At 44.4% G+C, this 17,921-nt stretch overlaps 1 protein-coding gene across 3 annotated transcripts in view; it reads left to right on the top strand.

The window, feature by feature from the left end:
* GRB7 (growth factor receptor bound protein 7) overlaps positions 1–17,921 on the top strand; it is a 144,023-nt gene that overhangs the window by 109,395 nt on the left and 16,707 nt on the right. For 2 of the 3 annotated variants that reach the window (XM_069751642.1, XM_069751645.1), the window contains 9 exons: positions 4,651–4,834; positions 5,185–5,317; positions 5,929–6,085; positions 7,933–8,054; positions 10,181–10,258; positions 10,537–10,674; positions 15,029–15,139; positions 15,231–15,329; positions 15,912–15,986. In XM_069751642.1, coding sequence (XP_069607743.1) covers positions 4,651–4,834; positions 5,185–5,317; positions 5,929–6,085; positions 7,933–8,054; positions 10,181–10,258; positions 10,537–10,674; positions 15,029–15,139; positions 15,231–15,329; positions 15,912–15,986 — 1,097 coding nt within the window. Of the gene's footprint in view, positions 1–4,244; positions 4,367–4,650; positions 4,835–5,184; positions 5,318–5,928; positions 6,086–7,932; positions 8,055–10,180; positions 10,259–10,536; positions 10,675–15,028; positions 15,140–15,230; positions 15,330–15,911; positions 15,987–17,921 lie in introns of those variants that run through there. The other variant, XM_069751644.1, reaches the window with a different exon arrangement.

The following is a 17,921-nucleotide window of genomic DNA, read 5'->3' as shown; positions in this document are numbered from 1 at the left end:
ACTGATTTAACCAAGAAGGGGGCTGATGTGGTCAATTGGTCTTCTGCTGCTGTGGAAGCTTTTCAGGAGTTGAAGCATCGTTTTTCTTCTGCCCCTGTGTTGTGCCAGCCAGATGTTTCGCTCCCGTTCCAGGTCGAGGTTGATGCTTCTGAGATTGGAGCAGGGGCTGTTTTGTCGCAAAGAAGTTCCGATGGCTCGGTGATGAAACCATGTGCCTTCTTTTCCAGGAAGTTTTCGCCTGCTGAGCATAATTATGATGTTGGCAATCGAGAGTTGCTGGCCATGAAGTGGGCATTCGAGGAGTGGCGTCATTGGCTTGAAGGAGCTAAGCATCGAGTGGTGGTCTTGACTGATCACAAGAACTTGACTTATCTCGAGTCTGCCAAGCGGTTGAATCCTAGACAGGCTCGTTGGTCGCTGTTTTTCTCCCGTTTTGACTTTGTGGTTTCGTACCTTCCGGGCTCTAAAAATGTGAAGGCGGATGCCCTGTCTAGGAGTTTTGTGCCCGACTCTCCGGGTTTGCCTAAGCCAGCGGGTATTCTCAAAGAGGGGGTAATTTTGTCTGCCATCTCCCCTGATTTGCGGCGGGTGCTGCAAAAATTTCAGGCTAATAGACCTGACCGTTGCCCGACGGAGAAACTGTTTGTCCCGGATAGATGGACGAGTAGAGTTATCTCTGAGGTTCATTGTTCGGTGTTGGCTGGTCATCCTGGAATCTTTGGTACCAGAGATTTGGTGGCTAGATCCTTTTGGTGGCCGTCTCTGTCGCAGGATGTGCGTTCGTTTGTGCAGTCCTGTGGGATTTGTGCTCGGGCTAAGCCCTGCTGTTCTCGTGCCAGTGGGTTGCTTTTGCCCTTGCCGGTTCCGAAGAGGCCCTGGACACATATCTCTATGGATTTTATTTCGGATCTCCCCATCTCTCAAAAGATGTCGGTCATTTGGGTGGTTTGTGATTGCTTCTCTAAGATGGTCCATTTGGTACCCTTGTCTAAATTGCCCTCCTCCTCTGATTTGGTGCCATTGTTTTTCCAGCATGTGGTTCGTTTACATGGCATTCCGGAGAACATCGTTTCTGACAGAGGTTCCAAGTTTGTTTCGAGGTTTTGGCGAGCCTTTTGTGCTAGGATGGGCATTGATTTGTCTTTTTCCTCGGCTTTCCATCCTCAGACAAATGGCCAAACTGAACGAACCAATCAGACCTTGGAAACATATCTGAGATGTTTTGTTTCTGCTGATCAGGATGATTGGGTGTCCTTTTTGCTTTGGCTGAGTTCGCCCTTAATAATCGGGCCAGTTCGGCTACTTTGGTTTCACCGTTTTTCTGCAATTCTGGTTTCCATCCTCGTTTATCTTCGGGGCAGGTTGAGTCTTCGGACTGTCCTGGTCTGGATACTGTGGTGGATAGGTTGCAGCAGATTTGGACTCATGTAGTGGACAATTTGACATTGTCCCAGGAGAAGGCTCAACGTTTCGCTAACCGCAGGCGCTGTGTGGGTCCCCGACTTTGTGTTGGGAATTTGGTTTGGTTGTCGTCTCGTTATATTCCTATGAAAGTTTCCTCTCCTAAGTTTAAGCCTCGTTTCATTGGTCCGTATAGGATTTCTGAGGTTCTTAATCCTGTGTCTTTTCGTTTGACCCTTCCAGCTTCTTTTTCCATCCATAATGTATTCCATAGGTCATTGTTGCGGAGATACGTGGCACCTGTGGTTCCATCCGTTGATCCTCCTGCCCCGGTCTTGGTTGAGGGGGAGTTGGAGTATATAGTGGAGAAGATTTTGGATTCTCGTATTTCTGTGCTCGTATCCACCAGGTCCATTGTGGTTCTGAATCACCTGTTCATAACAGTTCCCACGATCTAGGAACAACCAGCAGAGGGCGCCTCACCGCAAATGAAGGTAAATATACCGTAGGTCATTGACCTACTTTACCTTCATTCCCCGGGGTTTTGCAGTCACGAACAACGTTGCATTAGCAAAGCTCGTGGCTGCAAAATATTTTAACCCCTTCAGATGGATTTACATCGTTGGACTTTACAGATCTTCGGAAGGTAAGGATATTGTTGTTGTTTTTTTTTTTTGTTACAGATCGAGGGTCTTCAGTGATTGGATTGAGCGTAGAATAAATTATTACAACAACCTTTGTTTTTATTTCATTAAAATAATTTTTAATAATGTGTTTGTGTATTTTTTAACCCTTTACTACTATTGGAATAATAATGGATAGGTGTCATAATTGACGCCTCTCCATTATTAATTTGGCTTAATGTCACCTTACAATAGCACCTTCCCATATCCCACCGCTACACGGGAATGGGAAGAGAGTGGCCAAGTGCCAGAATAGGCGCATCTTCCAGATGTGCCTTTTCTGGGGTGGCTGGGGGCAGATGTTTTTAGCCAGGGGGGGCCAATAACCATGGACCCTCTCCAGGCTATTAATATCTGCCCTCAGTCACTGGCTTTACTACTCTGGCGGAGAAAATTGCGCGGGAGCCCACGCCAATTTTTTCCGCCATTTAACCCTTTCATTTAGTAGATAGAACGGCCAAATTTTGCATATACACACTACTAACATTAGTAGTGTGGAATATGCAAAAAAAAAGGTGATATGAGATGGTTTACTGTATGTAAACCATGTCTCATATTATGTTGGGTTTAGGAAGGAGATAGCAAAAGCCAGTAATTGAATTACCGGATTTAAAGCTATCTAGCGCTGTATGAAGTAATAATATATATACATATATATGTCTAATGACACATATATATATATATATAGACAGTATATATATATATATATTTTTTTTAACACATGGATCCCTTGTATAGCCGTGTGTTGGTTTTGCAAGCCTGCGAGAAAAACACGCAGTACGGATGCCATACGGATTACATACGGAGGATGCCATGCGCAAAATACGCTGACACACCCTGCCTACGGAGGAGCTACGGACCACTTTTTTGGGGACTTTTCAGCGTATTACGGCCGTAATATACGGACCGTATTGTCATACGCTGAGTGTGACGCCGGCCTAAGATTTGTAATGAAGCGGAGATTCACACCCCTTCCTGCCTCAATTGATTTATTAAGGGGTGTACTCCACTAAATGAATCGAGCTTCTCACCCTCCACCACCCCCCTCCTCAAGATCGGCATGAAAAACACCAGTCTTGATGAACCAGGGTCATGGTCGTCTAATGGCCATACAGTGGATTGCTTGTCATGCTAATTGTCTTGTCATCCATTGCGGCAGGAACATTCATAAAGCCTGCCTACAGCAAAGGTTCCTCTGGATCAACATGTTGGGCTATGCGTTGAACTAGATGGACTTGAAGTCTTCCTTCAACCTTAAATACTATGTTACTATGTTACTATGCTTGTTGATGGATGATATCAGCACAGTATTTCCCAGTGAGTAGGGGGGTGAGCCAGCGCATTAGTAATCGTTACAGCATTCACCAATGTTCTCTCATGCTAGACATGTAACAATATGGCACCATATTAGCTAACTGCGCCCACAGGCTTGTCCTGTGGACTCTTTTTTTTTGTACAGTGGGTGCATTGCTCTAGTAACGACGGTCACTTTACAGTACTGCTGTAAAGCTAGTGCCTCTTTGCAGACTTACATGTGGTGCTGCAGTGAAGCAAAACTGACACATTTGGGAGAAGGCAACATACTGTATGTAATTTGTTCTTGCAACAGAATGAGACTTGGTTGTTACTTTATCACTATCAGTATCTTATGTCTGGACCACACACATAGGACAATCACTGCTCATTAACCCCTCATATACCTCTACCAGCTTGTATGTAAAACGGAAAAGTGTCTTTTATTCTCGTAAGCTGATGCAGATGAGCCTGACGGTTTGCATTTAAATGTTTAACAACTACAAGTTCCAGCAAGACAGTAATGGGGCTTGTAGTCTCCCCACTTTACAAGCCATATGTTGCAGGTCCCAATCTTTGTAAGCACCTTTGCCTGTTGAACTGAAGTATATTAATCCAGTTACTCCCTGCCACACCTTAGGCCGAGCCATGGCGTGTGTGCGGAGGCTGCTGGCTGTGCCGAACGTGTTAATAATACAGGTATCACAAGGGCCTGCCTCCCTTATAGTTACATTTTAAATCCAGAAGGAGGAGCGATTCAGGTCGGGTGCAGGTCAGAGCGAGGAAAGAAAATTAGCTGAAGAAGCAGAATCCATGCCAACAGCAAAAGCCAAATAGCAACCTTACGGCTTAAAGACACAGCACACATGGAAATTGTCCATCTGTCACATCGTCACAGACTGCAATCACTTTCTAAAGATTCATCAGTCAATCTGAGCCAATTATGTGTCCCAAAGTGAATGGAGGATCTGTACCCATGGGTCTCCTAGGTCAGCTGCTGCCTTCTGTCCATATGGTCTACTGCAAAACTTTGTTTTGGAGCTGATAACAAATTCTGCATGTTATCTATACTCTTAATAGTTAGGAAAAATCTTATGTCATTTGGTATGGGAACAGAGTGAGGTTTTGGTGGACAGTGACTCCTCAGACCTAACCAGATAACTTATTTTGACTTGTCTTAATAGCTACAAAGCTTGGTGTCTAGATCAAGGAAGATGAGATAAATCAGAGGTCTTTGGGGAAATTATTTAACTTCTCTCTCTTTTCTTTCAAGGGGGCAGTATGGACTTGGAGGCTTTGGAGAGCAGTCATAGTCCTGCACCAGACAACCCATATGAAAGGGAAGGGAGCACAAGCCGTGGCCTGACACTGCACAAGGGGCTTCCAGAAAAGGCTGACCTGCTATCTTTAGAAGTCAAAAGGTCACAACCACTGTTAATACAGAGCGGAAGATGGGGGTAAGTTATGATGGGGCATTGGAAAGGTGCTTGTTGATTTTCAGATTTGAACCAAAGGTTTCTTGGCTTGATCTTTCTCTGTAGAAAGAGAGCTATGTTCCTATATTATTAATCTTGTCAATATCAGGGGTGGCAGGGGTTGCAGACACACCAAGGCCCTGGAACCTGTGGGCCCATATCAGAAGACTAATACTAGTATAGAGCTGTAATAATTGAGGAAACTTGCATTGGTACCCATGAGCTTCAAGTTCTACCACCTGTCAATATCAACTGTGAAGTATTGTTGCGTCTATGAGCCATTTATTATGGAATCTCCATATGTCTCTTACTGAATACTCTCTTTATTATAGGCGATTACGAGATGAGGAGCCAAGATCATCATCCCTTCCTGACATCCCAAATCCATTCCCAGAACTCTGCAATTCTTCCCCAATCCTTAGCAACACACCCAACAGCAGTTCCCCTTTGGAAGGGGGTCCTCATGTGAGTGTCATACTGGCTCATCCCATACAAGGCGACAGATTAGAGTTGGTGCTAGTCGATTCTCAGGACCTTGATCAGCCGCCACGTCAGTGATCTGTGGCCACCATCTGCTGCTCTTTTTGTTATCTATCGTTGCTATGTGTCACGTGTGTCAAGCAGTAATGATGTACTAGTGACATTCTGGCTAATCAAAAGAGTAGCTTGGGATACCGGCAGATAAGAGGATGTCCAGGGCTCCTGTCCAGTGTCCACAGATTGCTAACATGGCCGCTGGACCAAGTTCTGTGAGTCGATCTGTACTACTGATATTATTATAGCAACATTATAACGTAATGGTTTAGCCCTGGATGATGGCTGCATCACCTAAAAATTACAATTTACTAAAAGCCATTCTTGTTAACTAAAATATGTCATGCACAAATTAGTATTAATTGTCATGGTGTATAGTACCCATGTTAAAATTTAGGGGATCACTACTCAGACTGAACAGCAATAATAAAATTCAGTGATGTGTAAGATAGTGCTAGATAGAATATTGGGTCATCGTATCATGTGGTTTAGCTATGGGCATAAGCATTGATATAAATAATGTCTTCTGTCTGTAAGAGCAGATGGTGAAAGTATACAGCGAGGATGGTACATGTCGATCACTAGAAGTGACAGCGGGAGCCACAGCACGGCATCTATGTGATATGCTGGTAGAGAGGGCACACTGCCTAAGTGACGAAAGCTGGTCATTAGTGGAGCTTCATCCACATCTGGGGCTCGGTGAGTACAACAGATATTTATGATAGAATGACACAGAATCTTCAACAGGGTTCTGGTTTCTCATCCTTTCTAGTTTTGTATCTATTTGTTGTTTTATGCTTATTGCAAAACAAAAATTGACAAGCGAGCCACTGTACATATCTATATACAGTTCCCTAATATGCAGCATGGTTGCTCAGTGGTTGTTCAAATCCCACCAAAGACAACATCTGGCAGGAGTTTGCACACTCTCCCCGCTTTTGTGTCGGTTTTCTCTGGGTACTCTGGTTTCACTCCACTCTCCAAAGACATACTGATAGGGAATTTAGATTGTGAACCCCATTGGGGACAGAGATGATAATGTCTGTAAAGTGCTGTGGAATATAATGGCTCTATATAAGCAATGCATAATAAATATAGATCAGGAGAGGACATACCATTGATGCAACCGCACAGGGACCTAAGAGGTAAGGTGGCCACTTCTAGCTTCAAAGCAGGTGGAATTTAATTGTACATCATGAGTTACTGGACTGCAAAGAGCCCATTATTATTATTATTATTATTAATATTATACATTTTATAGCGCCATTTATTTCATGGCGCTTTACATGTGAACAGGGCAAATATAGACAAGTACAATAAACATGAGTAAAACAAGGCACACACAAGTACACGAGGAGAGAGGACCCTGACCACGAGGGCTCACAGTCTACAGGGGATGGTGAGGATACACTAGGATAGGGTAGAGTTGGTCGAGCGGCGGTTCAGCAGACAGAGGATCGCTGCAGGTTGTAGGCTTGTTGGAAGAGATGGGTCTTCAGGCACATATATTCTCACAGCGGGGCCCTCTGCTATCTGTTGCCGCCCCTGTCACAATTTTGTATCACTTTTAAAAGTGTACAGAGCCACAGAGAGGTTGTTACAGATAAATATGGAAACCATGAGAAGGAAATCATGTTATTTTGCAATGTATGTGGTATTACTGAGGTATTCTCCCCTAGAAATATTAATTATAATGGAGAATTAGGTGCTTCATGGTGGCCAAAAGAAAAAGGGGCCAGCTCAACTATACTTGTAAAGCAGGTGCACGGAACTTCATTGTGATGAGACGTCAATAATGAATACAGAAGACAGATGATCCCGCGCCTTAAGAATAAAATTGTAAATTATTTAATTAGTCCATCTTTGAAACATTACATTCTTCAGAACACTCTGATAGACAAAGGAAAAGCGACTTGTTTCAATTTCCGCAGCAATCTTTGTCAAAGCCTTTGACAAAGAATTAAATTAATTAAATTTAATTTACAATTTTATTCTTATGGAGCTGGAGCATCTATTTTCTTTATTCGCTTCATGGTGGCACCATACATCAGCATACATGCTTATGGATATGACCATAGGGACTTTGTCTATAACTTTGTATCTGGATTAGCCATTTGTGCTAACTACTCACTTTTAGGTGTCATTGACATCTGCATCATGGCTTTAGTTTATTATGGAAGCCACAGTACTCTGCTATATCCTTTGTACGATACTAACAGTTCCAGTGGTCTATTAATGTCAATTTGATGGGAATAATACCTTTATGGGTACGTTCCCACAATCTGGCACGCAGCCTAAAGGGTGCACAGAGCCCCCGACAGATGCAAGTAGAGCCTAACCCAGGCAGTAAAATGGCGATAAATTAAATAACTCTGCACAAGGCACTGTGCACACAGTCATATTGCTTGCTTGCTTTAACCTTTACTGTGTGTAGATTTCTTGGAACTTCAGGAATGGCTTCTATTAGTGATTGTCACCCCACAACAAAACACCAAAGTATCTAAAAAAAATCCCCATATTAAAAAATGCTCTCCTCTGTCCTGCAGAACGATGCCTTGAAGATCACGAGTCCGTGGTGGAAGTGCAGGCCATGTGGCCTGCTGGAGGAGACAGCAAGTTCATTTTTCGCAAGAATTTTGCCAAGTATGAACTATTTAGAGGATCTCCGGTGAGTACAAAGGATTTTATGTCTACAAGAAAACAGATAAATGGTTGTGGCAGAGCCTGTTCTGATAATTGCATGTTCTTCTCTGGCCTGCCATTCAACTTTGTTCTGGTCAGACTCCTCTACATTACCGAATATTTTTAGTCATTGTGCTCTGCTTCAGTGATCATGAGAAGCGGAGGACAGTACCTGCTGAACCTCCTGTAACTAGCCCTAGTAGCAAACTACCATTTCTAACTTTTCCCGACACACCGCTCGACATACGCAGATGTAGAACCATAGTAGCATGATCATCAATCACTGTGAAGCTATTACTACCCTGCCTTTAGTATTGTGTACTACTGTGTTCAAATGTTTTTTTTTCATTCACTATATACTCCAAAACATGATGGCAGCTTCAGAGTAACACTGAGGCTGATTTCACATTTGCGTAGGGCAGAGCTGCGGAGGGCTGCGTACTTCCTCCTTTAAGCCGTGCCCACTACTGCACCTCTTCCATTCAACTCCACCTACGTTGGCATGCGTACTGCATACCTATCTTTAATATTGGGTACACAGGCCTTGCGAATGTATGCGGATGCCTCTGAAAGCCTCATGTTGATGCTGCACGACCGCAACAAAATGCAACATGTTGCATTTGGCGCAGCGCCAAAATGACGCATGCGGAGGCATCCGCATACATTCGCATGGCCTGCATACCCGATGTTAAAGATAGGTAAGCAGGACGCATGCTGACGTAGGCGGAGCTGAATGGAAGAGGTGCGGTAGTGGGCAGGGCTTAGAGGAGGAAGTAAGCAGCCCTCCGCAGCTCTGCCCTACACAAATATGGAACCAGCCTTAGTACAAGAGATGTACTCCAGCCAGTGGTGTAATTTATCATGAACTGTATAGGCGGCATTCAAGTTGCTCCACATCCGTCCCCAGCTCTGTCCATTTTGGGGAAGTTGGCTGGGAATGGTGTAAAAACACACAAAAAAAATTGCTAAATTATTGCGCAACTTCTTGATGCAAAAAAGTAGCAATTTTGTTAAAGTGAATCTGTCATCAAGATTTCGCATGTAGCTCTTTCCAATACAAGTCCAGCAATACCTTTACCTAGACAGTCTGTTCCTCAGTTACAGAGAAATCAGTGCTTGAATTGATATGTAAATGAGTCTGAAAATCTGAAACATTTGTCACTCCAGCTCTATTCCCTGTTCAGCGCCACCTCCTCCTGCTTGAGTGGCAGTCTCTAGGCTGTGTGACTTCAGGCAAAGGTGGTGGCACTCGGTGGAGAATAGAGATGGAATGATAGAGGCTTCAGATCTACAGTACATTTCAATTCAATTGTTGGATTCTCAGTAACACAGGAACGGACTGGACATTTCAAGGAACTGTTGAACATGTCTTTGAAATGGCTAAATGCACATATAAATAGTTTGGGGATGGGGTGAGATACTGCTGAAAGATTCAATTCAGGATGTTTTACTCCAGAATTCTGTTTAAACACCTTACTGAATCAGGCCCTAGTTGTCTAGCATCATGACCAAGAAAAAATACAGGCAGCGGTTCATCATTTGCGTTTTTTAAGTCACTTTCCTTTATAGTTTTGCGGTATTAATTGTTTGACGTCAAGTTCATCAAAATTGCACACATGATTCATGAATTTGGTGCAATGTAAAATGAATGGTCTCCTTTCGTTTCTTGAACTGGTTTTGCGACATTTAGTGCCAAAAGTTGCAAAAATTGTGCCAAAAGGTTGGTGTACTCACAAATACACCAAGGTGGGACAGAAGTGACGTTTTTCCAGATTTTGAAACTTTGTAAAAAGTCACAATTGATGAATTGGGCTAAAACTTCTGAAATTACTAGACTCTATCCACAAAGCGAAAAGCAAAAAAAGAACAGGTGAGCACATAAAAAATAGATGTAAAAAAAGGCAGAAAATAGAACAATGAATTGGTGCAAACAAAAAAGGCACAAAACACACAAAACCAGACAGAAGTTAATAATGAATCAGTGATTTAGTGTAGAGTTTAAAAAGAATATAATTCAGGAGAGCGAGCTGAAAATTTTGTTTCCATCTCATATTCAGAGGGGAATATATTCTTGCTATCGATATAAATGTTGTCCTATATTTTCTCTTGTAGTATGCCTTATTCCCAGAGGAAATGATTGCTGGTAATTTAGAAGCTCACAAAGGACTGTCTCACTCAGAGCTAATACAGGTGGGTAATTAAGAAGTAGAAACAAGGAGCTTGACCTACTATGTCCAGGACATCTCAGATGCTTAAAATCTGGATTTCTCAGCTCTTCGTGATAGCGTGACAGTGTCCTGGACATTCTGTACAGTGACTGGACAGTTTAGAGAAGGCTGAAGCAAGCATCAGCCAGTTTAGGATTACAGAGACTTGACAACTCAAGCAAGTCTGGGCTGCTAATGGAAAGACACCCAAGATCACTTTATGTAACCTGGCTGAAACTTGATGATTATTCTCCCTGACAGAACTTCCTCAACTCAGGCAGCTGGCCCGAGATCCAAGGCTACTTACATATGAAGGAGAGTGGTCGAAAAGTATGGAAACGCTTCTTTTTTTTCCTTCGGCGCTCTGGCCTCTATTACTCTGCAAAGGGGACATCCAAGGTAATTCTACTTTGCATCCTTTGTATATAAAGTAACTAGCTATTGAACCCATTCTACGCCCGTGTAGCGAGCATTTATATTGGTATATGGTCTCCATCCTGTCATGTGCTGCTCCATCCTGCGTCCCCATCCTGTCATGTGCTGCTCCATCCTGCGTCCCCATCCTGTCATGTGCTGCTCCATCCTGCGTCCCCATCCTGTCATGTGCTGCTCCATGCTGTGTCCCCATCCTGTCATGTGCTGCTCCATCCTGCGTCCCCATCCTGTCATGAGCTGCTTCATCCTGCGCCCCCATCCTGTCATGTGCTGCTCCCATCCTGCGCCCTCATTCTGACATGTGCTGCTCCCATCCTGTGCCCCCATTCTGACATGTGCTGCTCCCATCCTGCGCCCCCATTCTGACATGTGCTGCACCCATCCTGCGCCTCCATTCTGACATGTGCTGCACCCATCCTGCGCCTCCATTCTGACATGTGCTGCACCCATCCAGCGCCCCCGTTCTGTCATGTGCTGCTGCCATCCTGCACCCCCGTTCTGTCATATGCTGCCCTATTCTGTCATGTGCTGCTCCCATCCTGCGCCCCCATTCTGTCATGTGCTGCTCCCATCCTGTGCCCCCATTCTGACATGTGCTGCTCCCATCCTGCGCCCCCATTCTGACATGTGCTGCACCCATCCTGCGCCTCCATTCTGACATGTGCTGCACCCATCCTGCGCCTCCATTCTGACATGTGCTGCACCCACCCAGCGCCCCCGTTCTGTCATGTGCTGCTGCCATCCTGCACCCCCGTTCTGTCATATGCTGCCCTATTCTGTCATGTGCTGCTCCCATCCTGCGCCCCCATTCTGTCATGTGCTGCTCCCATCCTGCGCCCTGTTCTGTCATGTGCTGCTCCCATCCTACGCCCCCGTTCTGTCATGTGCTCCCATCCTGCGCCACCGTTCTGTAATTTGCTGCTCCCATCCATATGCCCCGTACACTGCTCCATACAGGTTTATGGCCCCCATAAGATGCTCCATAGTATATGCCCCGTACACTGCTCCATAAAGGTTTATGGCCCCCATAAGATGCTCCATAGTATATGCCCCGTACACTGCTCCATAAAGGTTTATGGCCCCCATAAGATGCTCCATACTATATGCCCCGTATGCTGCTCCATAAAGGTTGATGGCCCCATAACATGCTCCATAGTATTATATGCCCCGTATGCTGCTGCGATATATATAAAAAAAAAATAGCATACTCACCTATCATCGCTGGGCGCCGAGTGCTGGGGGCCTGAGCAGGCGGGGACACCGGCGCGCTGTGGGGGTCAGGTGCCGGAGTCGCCGCTAGTTCAGGCCCCCGACACTTGCTATAGTCACCTGGCCCTGATCCAGTGCTGCATGCCGCTTCTTCCGGGTCCTCTGGCTGTGACTGTTCAGTCAGAGGGCGGCGCGCATTAAGCGCGTCATCACGCCCTCTGAACTGTGAACGTCACAGGCAGAGGACCCGGTACACGGAGCCGCACGCAGCGCTGGAACGGGGGACAGGTGAATATAGCTTATACTTACCCTCCTGGCGCGTCCCTGCCTCTCCGTTGGAGATCGCGGTGTGCGTTCAGTGTTTACGCATACCGCGATCTCCTGGGAGCGTCACTCTATGGGGTCCAGACTGCGCCGGCGCTTGCGCAGTCTATAAAGGCTTCGGACAGAGTGACGCTCCCAGCGTTATATTATAGATTACTGTAAGTAGAACATCTGGGGGTGTATAGTGAATAATATGGATACCATTACTTGGGGTGTTGGTTGCCAATTTACATATAAACTCTAATTTGGTTTTACCAATCATTTACCAATCATCTAAAATGAGAGAAAAAGAGAAAGTATCAAATCTTCAAGACCACACATAGGGCTCTATATGACGGGTGGTCTTGTTGAATCAGCAGTCAAAGTTTAACCCAACAATAACCTGATAATTTGTCTCCTAAAATGTTTGGTGATCAGCTGACATCACCAGGGAAAACAACCATACTGTCTCTGCTGGGGGAAATTTAGCCTTACTCTTTGACAATGCAAACTAATCAAAGACACGGCTGGACAGAGTCCACCAGAGTAGAAGTTAAGGTACCGTCACTAAGCGACGCTGCAGCGATACCGACAACGATGTCGATCGCTGCAGCGTCGCTGTTTGGTTGCTGGAGAGCTGTCACACAGACAGCTCTCCAGCGACCAACGATGCCGGTAACCAGGGTAAACATCGGGTTACTAAGCGCAGGGACGCGCTTAGTAACCCGATGTTTACCCTGGTTACCATCGTAAAAGTAAAAAAAAGAAACACTACATACTTACCTTCCGCTGTCTGTCCCCGGTGCTGTGCTTTCCTGCACTGGCTGTGAGCACAGCGGCCGGAAAGCAGAGCGGTGACGTCACCGCTGTGCTTTCCGGCTGGCCGGCGCTCACAGCCAGGGCAGGAAAGCACAGCGGGGGACAGACAGCGGAAGGTAAGTATGTACTGTTTGTTTTTTTTACTTTTACGCTGGTAACCAGGGTAAACATCGGGTTACTAAGCGCGGCCCTGCGCCTAGTAACCCGATGTTTACCCTGGTTACCAGTGAAGACATCGCTGAATCGGCGTCACACACGCCGATTCAGCGATGTCTGCAGGAGGTCCAGCGACTAAATAAAGTGCTGGACTTTCTGCAGCGACCAACGACATCACAGCAGGATCCTGATCGCTGCTGCCTGTCAAACTCAACGATATCACTAGCCAGGACGCTGCAGCGTCACGGATCGCTAGCGATATCGTTCAGTGTGACGGTACCTTTACTCTATATATAAAGTCTATGCTCTGACTAAGAAGGCCCTCAGGCATGGAAGGTGCCTGCATGATGTGTATACACCCTAATAAATGTCTTTATAAGAAGCCTTTTTAATGATAATCTTTTTTCCAGGAACATTCCTATCTGTGATTGTTAAGTAAATGGCCAACTTAAAGACCAACCATCTCTTGGTGCATTATTTTAGATGCAAGATGATTGGAGACATTGCTCTCGATTCGGCTGCTATACTTTTGGAGTTAGGAGTTACATGCTTTTTCAGATTTTTCCTTGGTGTGTATCCTAATCACAACAGATAATTTATATAGATTTTACACCAACTTACAATATGTATAAAAATACTAGTACAACTGGTACACCAAATTCCTATGTATGAAGAGGCTCATACAAAATCGGTGTGGGGCACTTGCAAATTATATCTTCCAATACTCAACATTACCATCCTAATTTTTTTTCAGAATATCAAAAGTGGCTTACCTCAGTGTTAAGTTGGTGTATATAGTACATTTGTTAGTAACATAGGTTAGTAGTCTTGAACCAATAGATGCCCAATAATACTATGCGTTTAACCTTGTGTTAGGTGTCGAGTTCCCACCTCTGCACGGGGGGGAATCTCGAACCACCTCCGCTGCGGTCTCCCATTCTTCTCCAGCCGCAGTGGAGCCTGCTCAGACGTCGGTCCCAGCGTCTAGCTCAGGCTGATATAGGGCGACTGGTTACTACTGTTCTTCCAGGCTCTGCCTTTGTAGCCAGTACTGGTCAGCGGCAAGCAGACGTCTCTGGGACTAAGTCCTGCTTTTCCCCTTTTGAGCATGCCAGGGTAAGACCTCTCATTGGAGATTGGGGGTCACATGCTCAGATACTGAAGCAGCTCCCATTGGTCCTCTAGGAATGTCCTGAAGTTGCTACAGCTATAAAAGTTTTGCATGGCTGCACAGCGATGCGCTAGTATCAAAACAATGTCTATGAGCTCAGCACCAGTGTGGTCACGTCTGGATGCGGTTAGGGTTTGGCTGAAATAAGCCCCTAGAATACCGGCACCTCCGGTGAGGAGTTTGTATGAGTGTATTCAGGGCCTTGGCTGAAACAAGCGCTAGAATACCGACACCTCCGGTGAGGAGTTGTTTGTCTGTTTTCTCTGACTGCATGACCACAGTTTGCTCTGGTTGGTAGCTGTGTACTTCTGTGAGGTTAACCGGGCACAGCATCTTGTTCCTAGCGACTCTGTGGAGTTAACAGAGTTCACTTATACCTCCATATAGCGCTGCCATTTGCCAGCAGCAGGTTCCTTTCCTGCACGGTGGACCCTGGGTTGCGAACGCACCTAATAATACATATATATATACTCGGTGCAATTCCGCCAAGCCTAACACCCTGTGAGGATCATACGTTTATCAAATCGAACTGGTTTCAGTTTACAACTATGAGAGAAATATGTCCTTTGGTCCTCAAAGGGTTAAACACAGAATGAAATGTTGTGGCCATACATGTATCCGAATAATTTTTCCTATTGTTGCTGTTATCTCACTTCTCAGGACCCTCGCCACTTACAGTATTTTGCTGATGTGAATGAATCTAATGCCTATTGCCTGACACAAGGAAAGAAGCTCTATAGCGCTCCTACAGAATTTGGTTTCTGCCTGAAGGTAAGTGCTTTGGCATTTATCAGCTTCCTTATTTCCAAACTCTTTTTCTGGGTCATATCTGTTTTAACAATGTTTTACTGAATCCTTTCAGCCATACAAGATGCGGAGTGGCACTAAGGGGCTTAAGATTTTGTGCAGCGAAGACGAACCATCTCGTACTTGCTGGCTTACTGCTATCCGTCTGTTTAAGGTGAACCCAAAAGTTATATCCCAAGGTTGTCCAGGAAGCTATTTCTTTTAGTTTTCCATGAAGCCATTTCCTGTGGTACTGCAGTTAGCCATGCTCTGTGGTTTTTCAAGGAGCCACAACTTTATGTTGTACAGAAAGATCTGCCCAGTGGTTTTAGTTGTCAAGAACATCATGCCCTGTGATTGTCCATGAAGCAATGTTTTGTGGCTGTCCAGGGAGCCATGTCTTGCAGTTACCCAGGAAACTATGTTTTAAGAAGCTATGCAATTGTCCAAGATGACCTGTCCTGTGACTTTTCAGCAAGTCATTTCCTGTGGTTGTCCAGGAAGAACTGTCCAGTGGGTTTCAAGGAAGCGACGTCATGTAGTTGTCAAGAAAGTCATGACTCATGACCTGTGATTGTCCATGAAGCCATAACTTGTGGTTTTCTAGGAAGCTATGTCCTGCAGTTGTCAAGGAAACCATGTTTTCCCTGAAGCCACGTCTTGCGTTGTTCAGGAATCCATGCATACTGATTTTGATTTTGTTAAGTCTTTAGACTGGAACAAGATCATTTTCACTATCTTTCTCTCTTTCTTGCAGTATGGAGCACAGCTGTATAAAAACTACCAGCTCTCCAGGCGCAGTCCGCAGTCTTGGACAGACCTTAAAAAACAGGTATTATAGGAATAATGTGGTGATGGCACAACATGGGATATGAGAAGAGACATATATTGAGAAAACAATACCCATATAAACAGTCAAAATTAGGCCCTTCAACTCATGCTGTCTCTTGTCAAAGCACTCTATGGACAGTTCTAAAGTTCACCATACACCATTTCTATAGCAGGCTCTTTGGCTTCTTTTGGCATTCTATGGTCTGTACAAAGTTGCTCAGGTCATTGCCTACAACATAATCAGCCCACTCATCTGCTGATATCATAACCTTGATGAATGGGCTCACATTGCATAATAGCAATCATTAAAGCAGGAGAAGGGAAAATATAATGAGGTGCCAGAGACTAAGTAAAATACTCCAATAACAGCTTCTGGTTACACATCTGTTCAGTAGTAAAGCTGCACAGTATTACACTGCTACTGTTCACGTAGCTCAAACTCTAATTTATTGATCCACAAGGATATTGGTCATACACAAAAGTACACAGTATAAGTTCATGTCAATTTTACAGCTCACAGCAACCATTGGATTTATTAAGTTATGTCTTTTATGCAAGACATATGTCTCCTTCACATCATGGCACATATTATAATGCTATGTATATCAGCAAGTGGACAATCATTGTATGAGAATTAAATATATCTTTATGTACCTCAGCTTAACATAAGTTATTTCTCCATCTTTTCATGGAGACCTATTTTATCTTGGAATATTAAGATATTGGTAATCTTTTAAAAGTTGGCCAAACATTAAGAATTTCAGAAGGCCGTTTTCTGAACATCATGAAGCTTGTTGTCTTGGATGACATTGCTATGTGTTAAACAACCACAAATCTAACCAAAGTACCAATCATTTATCTGCCAATATCTGTGGGTACAACTGGGTTTCCATTGATGAAATTTAGATGTGACGTTCAGCATAAATAATGTTCTAACTGCAACGTTTCGAAAGTCACCTGAATTCAGTTGGTAACTGTCATGCTCATTCGTAGCTTAAAAACACAGCATTCAGCAGTAAATGGTCTAAATCAAAATTTTTTTTAAGGGGACAAGATTTCTAGTGTAATGCCACTGTAAATTAAGTTTTTGTATACCGATAATTTTTTAGCGAAGGACTTCTGATGTATTTTGAACTATGTGGACACCTTCTTTATGACATTCATAGACATGCAAAATAAAACCTGATATAAGAAATGTTTATAGTTTACAAATTTAAGTTCTTATTGGAACTTGAAAGTTCTCAAAACAATGGCTACCAACATGGAAAAAAGATATAACATCATGATAAATTAATTACAAGAAAAGAGTGTGAAGAACCAAGGGGGAACCCCACTAGGTAGTTATGGGATTTGGATAGAGGTTAATTGAGGATGCAGAGTCTGAGGGATTATCTTTATATCCACAAGGGGATCCCAGGTTACTGTTGCGTCAATAGTCTCCAGAGTTGACCTGAAGTGACATATCAGTGGTATAGTACAGCTGACGGTGTTATAGTCAGGCAAAGCCGCCATGTCAAGGTGGGTTGTAGAGAGGTATGAATCAAGACAGGCAGGCGGCATTTATTCACAGGAGACACAGGTCTGGGCAGGTTGGGAACAGTTACAACTGAGGCACATGTTGGACTTTTTTTGAGGACAAGTGTTTAAGTTTGTTGTCAAATTTACACATGTATCATAGATATATCATCAAATTTTTGTCTTCAGCCAGATGGGCAAGAGACCTGTTACTAGGCTGAGTAACAGATATGACAGCCATTATCTACATGGGGCACAATGGCTCTGTCATCATTGTAAAGACAGGCTGGAGCGAGCCGCCCGCCCCTCCCCCCCCGGGCGGCGTAAGTGGAAGCCGCCATGACAGGGGGTTTGGAGCAGGGGACAAGGGGTGGGGGCGTGTCGTTCGTTCCAGGGGGAGGGGTCGTGGTGGTGAAGGGGA

The sequence above is a fragment of the Ranitomeya imitator genome, chromosome 2, assembly GCF_032444005.1.
Source record: "Ranitomeya imitator isolate aRanImi1 chromosome 2, aRanImi1.pri, whole genome shotgun sequence".
Lineage (NCBI taxonomy): Eukaryota > Metazoa > Chordata > Amphibia > Anura > Dendrobatidae > Ranitomeya > Ranitomeya imitator.
This window is presented reverse-complemented; position numbering and strand designations above follow the sequence as displayed.